The sequence below is a fragment of the Nelumbo nucifera genome, chromosome 7 (genome assembly GCF_055504915.1).
Source record: "Nelumbo nucifera cultivar China Antique chromosome 7, China Antique-T2T, whole genome shotgun sequence".
In the NCBI taxonomy this organism is placed as follows: Eukaryota; Viridiplantae; Streptophyta; class Magnoliopsida; order Proteales; family Nelumbonaceae; genus Nelumbo; species Nelumbo nucifera.
In genome coordinates this window covers 56,684,869-56,702,688 of record NC_142655.1, presented here as the reverse complement: position 1 = coordinate 56,702,688, position 17,820 = coordinate 56,684,869, and the positions used below count along the sequence as shown (strand labels likewise).

The 17,820-nt window shown below is 37.6% G+C and overlaps 1 protein-coding gene across 1 annotated transcript; it reads right to left on the bottom strand.

Annotated features, from left to right (window-relative positions):
* Positions 1-6,869: 6,869 nt before the first annotated feature.
* Positions 6,870-9,507, bottom strand: LOC104599834 (uncharacterized). The gene is made up of 3 exons (XM_088892064.1): positions 8,778-9,507; positions 7,805-8,688; positions 6,870-7,650 (listed from the first exon to the last, which is right to left on the bottom strand). Exons 2-3 carry the CDS (start codon positions 8,663-8,665, stop codon positions 6,994-6,996), a joined length of 1,518 nt encoding a protein of 505 aa, XP_088748190.1. The 5' UTR covers positions 8,666-8,688; positions 8,778-9,507; the 3' UTR covers positions 6,870-6,993.
* Between the last annotated feature and the right edge of the window lie 8,313 nt (positions 9,508-17,820).

Sequence of the window (17,820 nt, the reverse complement as noted above, 5' to 3'; positions counted from 1 at the left end):
ATCTGATTTGATTTAAAAACAAAAAAATATAAGTATATTTTCAACTATTTTCATCATATATATACATTTTTTATGAAAATAATTAATATAACAAATTTACAAAAATGCAATATAAATAATATATTTATAAATAAATAAATAACATATATGTGTTATATATTTATATAAAAACATAAATAAATAAATCATATATATATATATATATATATATACAGATTGGATAGGGGTGATCCGAATCCAATCCAATTTTTGATCAAGTCCAATTTTCTGATCTGATCCGATCTGAAGATCGAAAACAGGGGGAGATCCGAATACAACAAAATAGGATTGGATCATAATTCGATCCATTTGCACCCCTAGATTGAATGAGGTAAAAATTAGTGGTTCAAATTATTTATCCCCCATAATTAGAGATGATCTAAATTCAAAATTAGGGGCATTTTCATGGTTTTCAAAACTGAATCGGATCGGATGATTGAACAAAAAAAAATTGGGAACTGGTTTGCTACACCCCAAAATCGCTTTTTGACCAAAAAATGTTGATTTGTTCAACGAACTACTGACCCAGCTGGTTGAACCATCAACCCAAACAACAACTTTTTATGTATTTAATTTTTTAATTTTTTATTATTTTTGTTCAAATAGGCTGCCCATTCGAGCCGGATAGTCGAACCGTTCGACTTGGGAACCGGTCCCCATAACGATCCTAGTCTGGTCCAGTTTTAAAAACCTTGGGCATTTTAGTTAAGAAAGTTTTACAAACTTATTCGTACTTTTAATAGTATATTATATTATAGATATAGATATAGATCCTTGAAAAATGCACTGTTTAATATGATTTTTTCACACATATAAACATAATGTATGGAAGAGATATTTTTTACATGTATTTACCAACTACAAGAAGACATTTTTAGTTGGTAGTGACTTGCTATCCAATGTGCTTCTAACCCTAACATGTGTTTTAAGGGGCAATCAGATGCCATGTTTTGGATGGTTTAAATGTTAGGGAGTTGATCAAAAGCAATGGTCCATGGCTGAATGATCTAACCGTGCATCACTCTTTATGGAATTTGTTTTATTTATTTTTGAATTAAATTATTAAAAATATAAAGTCACAATAAAGCATTCTTAGGTCCTAATAATTTTTGGTAATAAAATCTATCATTGAACTCTCTAATAAAACCATTCATGAATCCGACTAGACTTATAGCAAGTTTTCATTTAGAGGTTCTTGATACGATCATTTTCTACAGTATCACTCAGTAAAGATGGAGTGGAAGACCACATTTATGAGCAATAATAGAATGAGCAAATTTTTCATCTACTCTCTCCTATTGGATCCCTCTTTTCTTCTTAGGCTCAGTTTGGAAAGAGTACAAATACAAATATGTACAGTGCAAATACATATAAAACAATAGAAAATACAAGGCTTTTGCACTCTACATATCTGTATTTGTACTCCTTCCAAACTGATCCATAATTTCAATAAACCCTTTTTGATCTTTTCTCATAAAAGGGGTATTAATTAGATGGATTGGATCAGGTTAAAGGCCAACTTTAAACATGAACCTTGGCCTGGGGAACTAAACTGATGTACTGATGTGGAAACCCAAATTTAGCAATCCAAACCTAACCAAATTCCTATCCAACCCCAATGCATTGTATGAGTTTATTTTCTAGTTACTTATATAAGCAAATGCCTCCGGAAAAATTGGTGTGGCTGAACTCATACTAACTACTTGTTCTATTAATTTCTCTTATATTTATCAAGCAGGAAAGCACATGCAGATGTATATACACATAAGAGATTTGAGAGTACTAACATATTTTCTACCTGCACTCTTGTAGAAGTGGAGATTAATCCACTTTATCTAGTAATAGATGAATTTAAGACTAGTGGGCAAGGACCATAATCAGTAAATATATGTGTACAGATGCAGGAAGCATTCATGTCCAGTTTTAAATAAAAAACAAAAATATAATAAAAAAATTGACCAAATAAGAATCATATGGAAAAAGATCAGCCAAATATGCATTTGTTTTTAATAATTTTTTATTTAAAAAGATCGAAGTAAAAAAATCAGCATATTTTATATGTAAATATGTGCACAATTTATTTTATATGCATATTTAAAATTATAAATAGATTCTTAATTGTCAACCATTCTGAATGCAGTTATGTTTATGTAGCCAATCTGTTTACTTTCATTAAATTAATGGAAGTACTTGGGTGATTGACCCCTTGGTACTTTGATCTTTTTTCAATGAAGCTACCACCAAGCGTGTGTATGGGGAAACAATACTCATCAGAATTTACATAAACCATAGTCTGTAGCATACCTCAGACTAGATCATGATGCCATAAATGGTCTGAAATTCTAGGTTCTTGCTTTCCTATTCCTATCATCATTCATCTGAAGCTGATGGAAACCCATTCTGGAATTATTATTTGCTCCTACACTAGTACTAGCATTAGGACCATCAGCAGGTGAATGAAATAAGAATAAACATAAAATCCCTGTCTTCATCTGAATGATGTGCACTTTGGACTTGTTATCCACTGTCAGCCCATATGAGCCTTTTCCCATAGGATTGAAAGATTTTTTCCCTTAGTTATGGCCCCTAAAAGGTTAAACTGCCCTCTATAAATGACTGAATACTTCCCCTTTAGTTCAATGGTTGAAATGAAAAGGCTTGTCTTGGGCTGAGCTGAAGCAAGCCCAAGAATGGCCCATGCATACACTAGGCCTCAACCATAGGTCCAAGAACAATCAAATAGCAAGTAATTGACTTGCTCAGTTTCCAAGACTGGCAAAGAAATATGTTGATGAGGGTAAAGTCAAAGTAGTATATACATATCATTCTTTGGTGTGGTAAATATTCCATGAGCATAAGGTAACTCTGATTTTTCAATGGTAGAAGAGCCCCTGATATTCAGCTCAAAACAAAAATAAATAGGAATATAGTTCAAAAGAAAGGAACTTAAGGACCATATTCTTCTTCTATCTTAGTTCTGATGAAGTCTTGAATGAATTTAAGAACATTGTTAAAGAAATTCTGATCTATAGCAGGAATGTCTTTTGGATTTTAAACAACTATAGTAGCTAAATAAAAGCAGTATATGAGACATATATACACAGTAAATGTTATTGTTCTACTGCAAATACTGAATTCAGAACATGGGAAATTAAGGGGCCATAATGAAAATTCAAGTCCAGACCTAGTGTGTTTATACACTTGACCTAAATATTAACTTAATTGCCCATTAGGCCTGCCCAACCTATGTGCGCCACCCACCATTCCTATTCCTAGTGCAGAGTCATTTTGGTTAGTCTAAGTTGAATTCAGATCTATCTGTGCATATGAACCTAATCTTTTGCCATCTCTAATGAAACAAAACAATCTGAAAAATTGACTGGAATAGGATGAGTCTACTTGTAGCCTATTTGGATGTTCCATGAAATAGAACCATTTCATTTTAGTTTTACATAGCATCTTAACCCACAACATCGACACCCAAAATGGATTTAGTCGTCAAGAAAAACTGCATTTAAGTAAATCTCAAAGGAATTTAGAAAAGATCTCTGCTACAACCAGCCAGAGATCTTACCAACTGATCCAGTTGCCCTCTTCTCTATCGATGATCAGTTTATATCAGTATAACAGTTTTATCCACAACAAACCAAATGGAGACAGGTTTCGTGGTAGTTGAGAAGGTCCAAGGCAAATCAACTGTCACTCTTTGCTTCTCAAAATATCCTCTCATACTCATTATACCCAGAAATGTTCATTTCAATTCAGCTCTCAAAAATAATAACATGAACCTAGTAAATCAGATAATTTACTTGCAGCAATAAACTTCCACACAGGAATGAAAAAAAAAAAAAAAACAGAAGAAAATGTTTCTTTTGGACTTCTGATCAATTGGGTAAATACCTTCCTGCAAAACCAATTCAGCTAGCTACTGTTCTAGCTGTTTGTTCAAACTCGTGCTCAGTGCTTTTGGTCCTTGTGCATTATAACACATTAACCAATTTGGCAATCCTTTAGGAATCAAGTTGGGAATCTGGTATATTAAATAAAACTTCCATAATATTAACTCCAAGTTGCCTTGTAAAATCTATTTTCTTTATCTTATTATTATCCATAATTAAGCATTTTAACCTGTAAGATTCAAGTGATAAATACAGGAAATGCAACAATATATGAATTTTACTCACTAACTAAAAGCTTAAGTCATGGACAAGATTCAAGTGAAAAATCCTTTTTTTTTTATCTTGTAATATTATAAGATTAAATAACTAGGCATTTCACTGAGTATGATTCAGTTTGACCATATAATTATTACAGTGGTTCCTTTGCAGAAGAGATTGTTGGTAACATAACTGAAACCAACTAATTGTTCTAATAAGATCAAATAGATGCATATTCTCTGATAAATCTATTCATTGAGATTATTTCTTTAAGATTAACAAGCAATGAGACCAATCCTAAGTGTTCTCTATTAGTGTTCCTATTATTATTAAATTTATATTGCATATATTCTATTTTGTTCCTGCTAATTTTAAAACCAATTGTTTCTAAGGCATTTGTCCACAAACCTAATTTTGCATCTAATCTTTTGTTAGTTTTATCAATTAATACTATGTAACTAGAAAACAATAAGCACCATGGGACCTCCTTCTAAATATGTTTAGTTAATTCATCCATGATTAATGCAATAAATAAAGACCAAGTGCTGAGCCATGGTGAATAACATAAAAAGACTGAAGAGCATCTGATACATAGTAGACAGCCAGACACCTGTTTACATTACTTTCCTTTAGATGATTCCCCAGTATATTTGATCTTTGTCCATCCCCTGTCTTGGAAGAGAAAACCATGCCATTTAATTATCTTTGAATCCATGTGAAATTTAGCTCCTTTGCCAAACTTCTTACCTCTCTCATGTCTTGTCTGTAGCTTCATATGAATCTGACAGGAACCTGGCCTGTTTTGCATTACCCATCCAATAACTTTTCTTGAATTCCCTTCCACTATCAGATTTGTACTGTTGAGATATTTTCCTAATCTCTGTCCCCGTAATAAGAAGTATAAGTTTCTACTTATACAAGGGCTAGTAGTGTCTGAATCCTACTTTTCTTTGGGACAATATTATGAAGTTCCTACTTTCCCTAGTGAAAGAAATAATAATTAAAGTGCTTTTCTAAGGATCACCCAAAGATCCTTTGGGGTGTTCTGGTTCTTTTCAACATACATACTGAAATATATTTTCTATTCCAAATAATTTGAAGTATTATTCCCCACAAAATTGCTTACTAAAAGTAAAACCAGATTTTTCCCAATTACATGCTTTTAACTACAAATAGAAGTGGACTGACTAATGTCTTGTTCACTAAAACATGATCAGATAGTTGAAAGCTTCAATTCTATTTGAATAATTAGTGATTCTTATTTATTTTAGTACTTAAACAAATAACCTTCCAAAACCGTGTATAGAATGTTTGAACCAAAAGCATGAGTTCTATACACAGATGTATCACAAGAAAAGTGCAACCCTGCGGTAACAAACACTCCAAAAGAAGGTAGAAACTATTAGTTTAATTACAACACATGCATATTCACAGTAAGGAGATTAATAATAAAATAAGTCATTGTTCATACTTTATGACCCTTCCACATGTGTTTTCTTGGTCTTAGAGATATTACTGCATAAATAGAGTGCGTAAAAGAAATCCTCAGAGAAAGGTATAAATAAAAATAGTTTTTCTTAAGAGAATTTATATTCATTTGTCTGCATAAGAGAGAAGCGTGGAAAAAATTAAACCTAACAGATTGAGAAAGGATGGATGATAATAATATAATGTACAAGGTTTCTGAAGTGGATGACTTACTTTTTCTATATCAATATAAAAGGATGAGATTCTATTAGTGAGTGACAGTAAAGGAATTATAAGAGAAACTAGTGGAAGATGACAGCAAATGTGGCCACACCACAAGGAAACAAAAAATAAGAAAATAAGCTAGGATAGGACCAAATTATGCCAAAAACAGACTATGGTAGATTATAGTCTACCATAAACCCAGAAAAATTGCTGTACACATGATAGATTATACAGCTCAGTTGCCTGTTTTTTCATGTATTTTCATGAGAGCCAAGACCAGAAATCAATATTTGATGTTTCAATACATGACATAGATATTAGATAATACACCATGAACAAAACAATGTCCATGAAAATGCACAGCACAATGTATTCTCCCACCTTGCAAAACAACTGTCTCATTCTTACTTTTGAAAGTGCCCGTTAACAGCACACCAGTGAATGGCCAACCGGAATCATTATATACTTGAGCAGGGTTAACAGCTGTTTCCTCTGCTTCAGTTAAATCTGCCAACTCTGAAGTAAACTACAGGTAAATCCAGTGCCTTGCTTACAATAAATGGATTTCTTCTGAGTTTATCATTTCGAGTAAACTGCTTTACCCATTATCTTAAGCAGGGTTGCTTCTAAGTTCTCAGAGAATATTATGTTAACCCAAATTAGTGACAAAAAGAGGAAAGGAACGTGTGGGGGGAGGAAGCATGTATGAGCTAGAAATAACTAGCATTGATATAATTACATTACCACCATCATAAACCACTGAACCAAACCTAAGTAAATCTCTTTTCCTAATTATTTCTTTCTTTGGTTCTTTTTTTTTTTCTCTAGACCACAAGAAGCCAGACCAATCCATAAGAAGCAAACCAGGCTGGCATTGGAAAACCATTTGAAGATTTTATATGGGTAGAGCTAGCAATCATATAATTAAAACAATGGAAAAAACTTTTGGGTTTCTTTTCAAACTCCTCATAAACAGCCAAATAAATTAAATGATTGAATTGAATTGAAAAAGAAAAATCAAATTTCAAAGCTTCATACATTTGCCAAACTTATAACTTGGTCCTTAGACCATGCACAGAAAATAATAGAAGAAAAGGAAAAACTACTAATCATGTGGCCTTGGATGCATCAGGATATCAAAGTCACTGATAGTCCATTCTACAACTTGATCAGGGTTCATGAAAACCTCTGTACCAACGCCAATAGAGTCCCAAGACCTATCCATAGGCACAGTCCCTGGATCCTGATAGAAAGGTAATGTGAATGCCAATTGTCCAGCCTTTAGCTTCCACTTCCTTGAATCTCCGATCCATCCATCTTCTTGCTTCTTTGGGAATCCATATGATTCCCAAACCGGATGAGGTAGTATCTTAATAATCTCCTGTGGCATTGGATTGCTGTAAGGGTCGCATAGTTGGTATAGCTCTTGAAGGTGTCCAGCATTGCTAGGTGCACAGTAACTATGGTAAGCCTCATATGGAAAGTTTGCTGTGTCATTACGATATATGGGAGGGGAACCACCACGAGTAATGTGATATGGAGGGCATGCTTTTAAGTTGGTAGGGCTACACAGTGCAGTTGTGTTTGGACTGAGGATCATTCTGAAGTATCGATTTACATCAATTCTACTATTGCCTTCGCATCTAAGACCATCGTTCCGCCAACAGCTTCTCATCTCTAGCAAGTTGAATTGGCTACTTGCACCTCCTCCCTTGAGCACATTAAGTGTGAAAATCACTTCAAAGTCTGGTGAAATTGTAAGCTGCAATATCAGAACAAACCAAAAGAAGTTAAAACTCTTAACTAACTAAAAGATATCATTGCAAATTATATGATCAAATAATCAATATGATCAGAAATCAGAAATTAATTATAGAAAAAAATAGAAAGAAAGAAACCAGCACAATGATACTTACATCCTTAGTCATTCCTCTGGTACCATAGCCAAATTTTCCACCAGCAGTATCAGATTTCAGGGTGAGCTTTAGTGATGGGTATTTGTCTGATGTCCTCAAAAAGTGATGAAAAGCCCAACTCTTGTCCTCTCCAAGCTTCTTTTCCCATGACACAGAGTAGTAGGAAATGTTACGTGTTACTCCTTTACCAAAATCAACATCCAAGTCATAGGTGCCAAAGAAACTCCCTCTAAGAAAATTCTCCTTTCCAACAGTTTGCAAGCTGGTATAGTTATGGAACATAAGTGGCTGATTCATACACCCCTTTCCAAAACATGAGAGTCCACCTTCTGAATGTTCAAAGGGACCAACCTTCCTTCCTTTACTGGGGCACAATCCAGCATGTGTGTCTAGGTTACCATTTCTAAGAGTAATCATCCAAAACTGATAATAGTCAGAAATAAACCTCAGGTCGTTCCCATGTACCTCACACTTGGAACCAAGATACAGTTCCTTCTGAACAGCATACAAATCTGGGTCATTAAGATGAGACAAATCTTGTCCCCTGAATGAACTAGGAAAAGGGTTTCCAACACTTAATCTGTTATCGGCTTCTGTGACTCTATGATGAACAGAGAATGTCTTAGGATGGACATCAAAGCAATCAGCTGCAGCCGGGCTCCCCATCTTAGGAGCTTCATATCCAACCTTGTTACAGTAGTTCCATGAGTCTATGGCCAATCTAAGGTTAGAATTTCTCATACCAGGATCTCCCACAACGGAATATTCAGGTCCAGGCCACTCGTAATCATCTAGTTGACCGAAGGAAATAGTGAAGGAAAAGATTGAAAGGAAGGAAAGAATAACTAACACCATATCCATTTTGTTTGTTGCAGACGCACGCACTGTAGGTAAACAGAAGAGAAGAGAAATCAGTGTAACGGAACAGAAAATGAATAAGAAAGAGAAACAAAGGAAGGGAGAAGAGACTTACCCTAATGATTTCTCGGTGTTGAATCGGACCAAGTGTAGTGTTGATGATGCTGTGTGTATGCGAATGAGAGTGAGAGGCAGATTCTATTTACTATTTATAAAACAAGAATCCTCCTTAGAGTAGTAACGTGTGCTGGAATGGAACTCTGTTAACCGACTTAATTAACCGAGCAACAGATAAGATTGTGATTGAAACGACAAGAATAGGAAATAAGACAGCCGGCCAACCGAAAAGGAAGGCTAAAATGTTGGAGTTGGAGTAGGATTATTAGTAGAAACGGCTGCTGGAATGGAATTCTTAACCGACTTAACTAACAGAGTAACAGACGGCAATAATAAGAAATAAGAAAACCGGTCAACTAACAGAGTGAGAGGCAGGGAATATTTACTATTTATAAAACAAGAATCCTACTTGGATCGTGTGCTGGAAAGTAACACTGTTAACCGACTTAATTAACCGAGTAACAGATACAGAGACTGTGATTGAAACGACGAGAATAAGAAATAAGACAGCCGGCCAACCGAAAAGGAAGGCTAAAATGTTGGAGTTGGAGTTGGAGTGAGTAGGATTATTAGTAGAAACGGCTCCTGGAATGGAATTCTTAACCGACTTAACTAACAAAGTAACAGATACAGAGATTGTGATTGAAACAACAAGTAAGAAATAAGAAAGCCGGCCGACCTAAAAGGCTAAAATATTGGAGATGGAGTTGGAGTAGGAGTCCAATTCTCAGTATTTTTCTTCATCTATTTGGACACTCACAACTAACAACGGCTGCTTTTATATGGCGGTTACTAACGCCTCGAGTCCTCGACACCGACAAAAGCTCTTTGTGAAGATAGTTAATCTTAATCATTTAGGCCTGTCACTGGTCGGATCGGGTCTAATTTGAACCAGAACCGTCCCGGTTAATAGTCCCCACGGTTATATTGAAAACTGTATTTTTTTATTAAATAATAATTTGAATTTAAATTTTGATAATACAACCATAATAAAATTGATAGAAAAGTATTACATTACTTATATATTAATAAACTAAATAATTTTAATTAATATTACCTATCGAAATTATCATGTCAAACATAAAACATAATAAAAATTATAAGAAAATTAAGAAAATATTATATATTCAATAAAGGGTAAATTACAAAGACCCCCGTACTATAGGGTCAGGGATAAAGTCCCCCCTGTACTTTTTTTGCGACAAAACCCCCTTGAACTTTAGCCATTAGACAAAGACTCCCTTGACCGTTAAGTCAAACGACGAAAAGCATTAAATTACCAAAATGCCCCACTAAATTTTTTCTATTCTCTTTTTCTTGCCCCTTTTTCTTTTAAAACCTATTTAACCTAGGAATAGGGATGGCAAATTCCCCCATAAAACCGGGGCCCCGCCCCGCCCCACCTCGAACAGGGAGGGTTTTCCCCAACCCTAAACAAGGACAGGGCGGGGACAGGTTTTGTATATAATTCTTCAAACCCGCCCCGAACTCGAAGGTAAATTAGTAAAATATCTCTAGGTTTAATATTGATATTTAAAATATCTCTAAGTTTTCTCTAAATTTTTAAAATCCTAAGATTCCATAATTTTATTTTTGAATTACCCTAAAGTAATATAATTCAATTCTAAAATACCCCCAAATTCCTATATCCTATGTATAAGTTGTCCATAAAATAGATAATTTTTAAGTAATTTCCTTGGAACAGGGAAAATTCGGGGATTCCCCATCCTCGATGGGGAATGGATGCCCCACCCTGAACCCGCCCCGCCACCGGGGATGGGATGGGTACGGGGCAAGGTATTGTGACTTTGGGGCAGGGATGGGGAGGGGGTGCCCCGCCCTAAACCTGCCCCGTTGCCATTCCTACCTAGGAAATGGATATCTGATCCTACAGAGTGATTTTGTTTGTTTTAATTGCTGGTTATCTTCCCTTCCATGATCAAAACATCATGGCCATGTACAAGAAGATTTACAAGGGTGAGTTCCGGTGCCCTTGCAACCTGATTTCCTCCAAACCAGCACAACCTGATAACTAGAAGAGCTCATTTTCCTTGTATCAACTGGACCAGTTGATTTAGGTTGTTGCAACTACCACCAGCAGCAACCCAAGTACTTGCTTCTCGCCCAAAATCCTCACTAACAGCACCATTTGAAGTACTTGTTGCTTCTCGCCCGGAATACTCACCGTCACCAATAGGAACAGCATTGACGGAGTTAATTGCTTCTCGCCTGAAATTCTCACATACAACACTAACCGCTTTTTTCCCAATTTCCTCAGCAACAACACCAATCGAACCCATTACTTCTTTCACTTAATCCATAGTGGGCGAAACAATGGATACTTTTGTATTCCTCAAGGACTCGCTCACTCCCTCGTGTTTGATGAGGTGGCTCGAACTGAGTCTAGTCCTGGCAATGCCGAGCTGTGATGCTGAGTTGGAAGTCCAAGCTAAGAGATGTTGTAAAGAAAGATAGGTTAGAGTGCCTGGGTATGTTTTACACAAGAAGACACTTTGATTAAATTAGGATTCAGCCTTGGTTTGGTGAAACCCCAAGGCAATGAACAGCCTCTCTCAAGCGCATGTTCACTCTATGCATGAGTGATGGTTTTTATATTTCTAGCAAAAATCTAATCCCCATGCATGCATTAAGATCTAGGCATTCTAGGGCATCATTCAGCTTGAATGAACACCAACCGAATTGTGCAATTTATCTCTAACCTTGCACTCAATTCGGTTCTTGATTAGCAGATCTGAATTTCTAGAGTCTTTCTCAAGCACTATAGAACTTCCAAGAATCAATAACAGTTCGGCCAAACTGAATTAATGTTGCCTGAATTCTTTCTCAAGCAATTCAGACATGACAAAATCAATATCAGAAATTGCAAAACAACAATTTTTATCACTATCTCTTCCATAGAATAAACACTTGTCGAGACTGAAAGAAGCCCCAGGCTCATCAAGGATTTTTATTGCTGCCTCTACCATAGAATAAACACTCTACCATTCACTCTGCAGTAGAACAAAACAATCATCGAAATAAGCCTTCTTTGAAAACCACAAATCTGTTGGACAGGAGAGAGCGTAGAGAGGAGGTGGGAAGAACTACACCCTTGCTGGCTATTGTTTTCCGTTCACTCCACCACAAAACAAAACAATCATCATCCTTCTTTGGAAACCTCAAATTTGTTAAACAAGAGAGAGCATGGAGAGAAGAGGGAAGAACCAACGGTCACCGAGTTCAATTTTCTAAGGTCTCGATAATACAAAGGGGCATTTTTCATCCATAACTAAGAGACGTGTACCTGAGGTGGAGCTGGAAATAAAAACATATTTATAAACTAGTAAAAACCGATATTTCGACGACTGTACAAGGCTCAATGTAAAATCGAGTTTTGCGTTGAAGACATCGGTAAAACCCCCTAATAACAAAGTCATAGTTAGGTGTGTCACGATACCCACAAATCTATTGCCCGATCCGATATCCGATAATCTCAGATTTGGATGTGGTAGATGTCATATCAGATTGAATTTGAATGATAGAAATAGAACTCGATTAGAAAAATCTGAATCCGATATATATATATATATATATATATATATATATATATTATTTTTTATACATTAGTGTAATAAATAAAATCTCTTAGGTTAAATGAGGAAATATGTTCCTTGAACCCCAGCCGACCAACCCTAAGCCCTAACACAATACTTGAATCGACATTTTCTTCATTCTCGTGTTCTCTCCTCTCTCACTCTCTGCATAAAGTCTACAACTCAACCTTTTTTATACTTTCATTTTTTTTCATTCTTGCCATTCCCCTCTCTAAAACTATAAGTATTTTTCTTCCCCCATTCCCCTCTCTGCAACTACAAGTCCTAACATAATATTTGAGCTACAAAAACAGTAGACTAATTCAATTAAGCTATGTTTGGTTTGAAGGAAAAGGTAGGGAAAAGGTAAGAAAATCTTTACAAACCTTATATAAGTTTCCTACATTTTCCTTCCTTTCCCTACTTTTTCTTCAAACCAAACAAGGCCTTAAAAGAGTGAGTTTTCTCAAATTGAAACAAAACAAAAACGACAAGTGAATTTGGTTCTCCCAAACAAACGACAAACCACTAGAGTGAAGCAAGGTACCACTGTTGAACCTTCTCATTCTCTCAACTAAACGAAAACGACAAGTTCATTAATCCTTATTTTTTATTTTGAATATTATTTTGTTTGATAATCTGTTTACAAATTTATAGATTTAAGGTTCTATTTACAGATTGCAGATCGGTCTCCTATTCTTTTTTATTCTTTCATTTGTTCTAAATAATTACTTTTGTTTTAGTTAAACAATTGTTTTATTTCAAAACTTTGGAATAAAAATTTAAGGTTTTTGAAAAAAACTGCTTTATGGTGGCCTTTAATCCGAAATCCAAAAAGTCTAATCGGATGCTCTATACTAGTTCGGATCAGGTAGGCATGACGTTGCAAGCACGTTAAATGAGTATTTAGAAATTTTTTTACACTCGTCTCTTAAAATACCCCCAGCCTAACCTTGAAAAGGATTAATACCCACTTTTGATAGTTGTCAAAATATTTATCAAGTGCTCATTTAACGAGTCCAACTTCTATCAGGGCAAATTTGGTGCACACACCGTTCACACAGCATGAGGGCATGCCACGTTTCCAGTGCACACTTGAAACGTGTGAAGTCCTCATTCCGTCTCCTCTTTTGCTATACTCCTCTCATTCTCACTCCACACCGAACCTTTCTACTCTCATTCTCTCCCTCTGGCGACTAATAACCATCATTGGCGATTATAAACTTCAGCGACCGACGTTCCTATGGCAAGCCTTTTACTCTGTTTTCTCTTACTTTCTTTGCACTTCAGAAAGCTACATAGCCAATAGTTGATTGAGTTTTGATCCAATAGTTGATAATGCTTTGATCGATATGTATTATTGGGAAACCTAATCCCCACGTTTCCTAGATGTATTTGGATAGTAGTTTCCTAGATTTCTTGGGGAACTTGCAGTTAGTAAAACTTGTAATTAACAATTTCCTACTGAAACTGAATCTCCTAAATTCAGGCGTAGGAAATTATATATATATAGGGTGTACCTTGTATAATGAAGATCAACAAATTCCACATAGTTTTTTCTCATGGTATCAGAGCCAGAAACAGGAGCAAGAGGTCTTTGTTCTAAGACCTGGAAATCAGTGGCGGTTGCGACGTAGCTCGGCGCCGGCATAGTACAAACTGTGCACTCCGGTCTCTAGTTCGGTACTTCGCTCGCAGGTAGAGTACAGACTGCTCTTCGTCTTCCGCAGTTGTCACTACGGCGCTCCCAGAAACCAAAATCCAGACTCATCACCTCCATCGGAAATAGAAAGAAGAAGAAGACTCTTCGTCGTCCTCATTCTTCACTACGAATTCAACTTCGGAATTCCAGCTTGAACAGTTACCACATTTCCACTACTCGTCTGTTCCAGACCCCAGAGAAACAGAGATCGAAGGCTGCGACCGGCGGATTCGAGTTCCGAGCTGAGACGTTCGCGGATCAGACAAGAACTCTGCACTCAAGCAGAGCTCTTCGGTTCCGTTGTTCGTCTATTCCAGACCCTAGAGAAACAGAGATCGAAGGCTGCGACTAGTGGGTTCGAGTTCCGAGTTGAGACGTTTGCGGATCAGACAAGAACTCTACACTCACGCAGAGCTCTTCGGTTTCTCTATTCATCTGTTCCAGACCCTAGAGAAACAGGGATCGAAGGCTGTGACCAGCGGATTCGAGTTTTGAACTGAGACGTTCGCAGATCAGATAAGAACTCTGCACTCAAGCAGAGCTCTTCGGTTTTATTCTTCTTCAGCCTTCTCCGATCTTTCTTCAACAAACGGCTCTGCCTTCACCTCTTCAGTTTCAGCTACAGAGGCGAAGACTGGACTCTTTCCCGTCTGAACCATAGCAGCGGCAGCGAAACTTCTGAGCGGAAAGGAGTGGCGGCGAAGCTACTGTTCCTCTTCTCTCCCTGTTCGAGTGGAACCAGCGGCGGTGAAGACTGGACTCTTTTTCATCTGAACCAGAGCAACGGCAGTGAAACTTCTGAGCGGAAAAGAGTGGCGACAAAGCTACTAATTCATCGTCCCCATCTTTGAGACAATGACCAAAGTTTGGGTTCACATTCTACGAAATCCAGAGAGAGTTTCGTCATCTTCGACACAGACTGTTCTCTCTCCTCTGTTTTCGGGAGGACTTCTTCGACCCTGCCTTCCAAACCGTTGGTTTCCACAGTGCGACGGAGTATGATTGAGATTGACAGATCCTATGCTGAAGCATGAAGCGGAGTGTTTGATTTGGTTTTCATGAACTGAAAACTAGTTCGGGCCGGTTGATGGTTCCTGTTGTATTCTGTCAGTCGATCGATATATCCTCCGGAATCTAATCCTGCTGCGTAGGCCCTTGGGTTTCTTGGATTCTTCTGCAAGGTACCGTGGTCGCACTTCTTTCGCAAACCTCATCCAGAGTACGGCGAACCCCAGAAATTGGGAGGATTTGCGCGATTGTCGTAATCTCTGATTACCGCCTGTAGAGCACACCAAACACACTACCTGAAGGTGACCGTTGCTCGTTGACCAGCAAACCAGAAGGCATATTGACAAACTTTTCACCATGATTGACGGACGAGGACGACGAAACAAGGCAAGAGCAAACGCTGCCTAAGCAGCGGGAAGTGAGACTGGAGGACGGAAGGTTGGAATCACAAATGATCATGACCGTAGCGGGTTTTCGGGGCTGAGTGGAGACCAATGAACAACACTTCTCAATATTCTGAATTCACATAAATCTGAAAAGACTTTCCGGTAAGAAAAATTCTACTGATTGGATAATTGATTTCGGGGCGTCGCACCATATGACTGGAGAAATTAATTTATTGATTGATGTTCGGAATATTACACCGTGTCCGGTGGAACTTCCCAATGGGAAGCAAACTACTGCAGTAAAGAAAGGGACTGTGCATTTGGCTGGAAATATTTATTTACATCATGTGCTCTTTGTACCAAGAATGAACTGCACCCTTATTTCTGTAGCTAAATTATTGCAAGAGATAAATTGTACTGTCACTTTTACTGACAAGTTGTGCGTGATACAGGACCAAACCTTGAGGACTCTGATTGGAGCGAGTGAGCAGTGTGATGGGGTCTATCATTTTAGAGGAGCAGCACCGGTTTAGGCGAATAGAACAAGTAGAATGAGTGAATGGGAGTTGTGGCATCGTAGATTGGGACATCTGTCTGAATAGATATTATCTTCACTTCCTAAAGTAGGTAAATTCAACACTAGACCAGAAAGAGATAAGCCATGTGATGTTTGTTACAGAGCAAAACAAACTAGGGAAGTTTTTTCTGAAAGTAAACATAAAGCCGATGATTGTTTCTCTCTAATTCATTGTGATACATGGGGTGCTTATAAAGTACCGGCCTCATGTGGTGTCGTTTACTGTCTAACCATTGTTGATGATTACTCTCGTGTTGTGTGGGTTTACTACTGCTTGAAAAAAGTGAAGTAGTACATATTGTTAAAAATTTTTGTGCCATGGCAGAATGCCAATTTAGCAAGCAAGTCAGAGTTGTTCGAAGTGATAATGGAATAGAGTTTAAAGGTCTGAAGTCATACTTTGAGACTCATGGCATTCTGCATCAGACCTCCTGTGTTGGAACACCCCAACAAAATGGTCGAGTGGAAAGAAAACATAGGCATATTTTGAATGTTGCCAGAGCATTGAGGTTTCAAGCAGGTTTACCTATTCGTTTTTGGGGGGAGTGTGCCTTAACCGCTGGATACTTGATAAACAGGACACCTTCTTATGTACTTGGCAGGAAGACTCCGTATGAGGTATTGTTCGGGACGCCACCTCAATATGAGCACATGAGAGTATTTGGCTGTCTCTGCTATGCTCATTGGAGTCCTCGAGACAATGATAAGTTTGGAGAAAGGAGTAGGAAGTGTGTTTTTGTGGGTTATCCCTATGGAAAGAAACGTTGGCATGTATATGATGTTGAAAGAGGTGAATATTTTGTCTGTATATGTTCGGGACGCCACCTCAATACGAGCACATGAGAGTATTTGGCTGTCTCTGCTATGCTCATTGGAGTCCTCGAGACAATGATAAGTTTGGAGAAAGGAGTAGGAAGTGTGTTTTTGTGGGTTATCCCTACGGAAAGAAAGGTTGGCATGTATATGATGTTGAAAGAGGTGAATATTTTGTCTCTCGTGATGTAGTCTTCCATGAAAATATATTTCCATATGTCACTGGTTCAGAAGCCAATCTGGGAAACAAACCTGGCCCAGCCATTGCACAAGTTGATGCCGCTGTTGATGATGATGTTGTACACAACCACAGAGGGAATAAAGACAGGGGGAGTGATGCAGCCGACACCTGTGATAGGGGGAGCCTTGAGAATAATGGTGATGGAAGATAGGAGAAGCACGTAGAAGAAGAGAGTGAGAAGGAAGTGGGAATTAATGGTAGTGAGGACAAAATTAATGTGGATCCAGCACCACAAACGGCACCAGAAGAGCAACTTGGTAGGGGACATCGGCATCGCACGCCGTTTGTTTTGTTGAAACCCTACGTGACCTACACTGCTCGATGTTTGAAAGACCCCATTCATACTCAAGCCAACTCTAAATCATAGTCCTCAGGTACGACTCCCTATCCCATAGCGAATTATGTGACATGTACTAACTTCTCTGCTAGACATCAAGCTTTCTTACCCGTGTCAGCCGCTAGGAAGTGGGAGTTGCATCAGATGGATGTACATAATGCTTTCTTACATGGGGATTTGAATGAGGAAGTATACATACAGTTGCCGCTAGGATTTGCATCTAAGGATCGAACAAAGGTGTGCAAACTGAAGAAATCTCTCTATGGACTACTTCAAGCTCCCTGATGTTGGTTCTCGAAATTAACAACGGCCTTGATACAGTTCGGGGTTGTCCAGCCGTATCCTGACTACTCTCTGTTCACCTATTGCAAACATAATATTCGT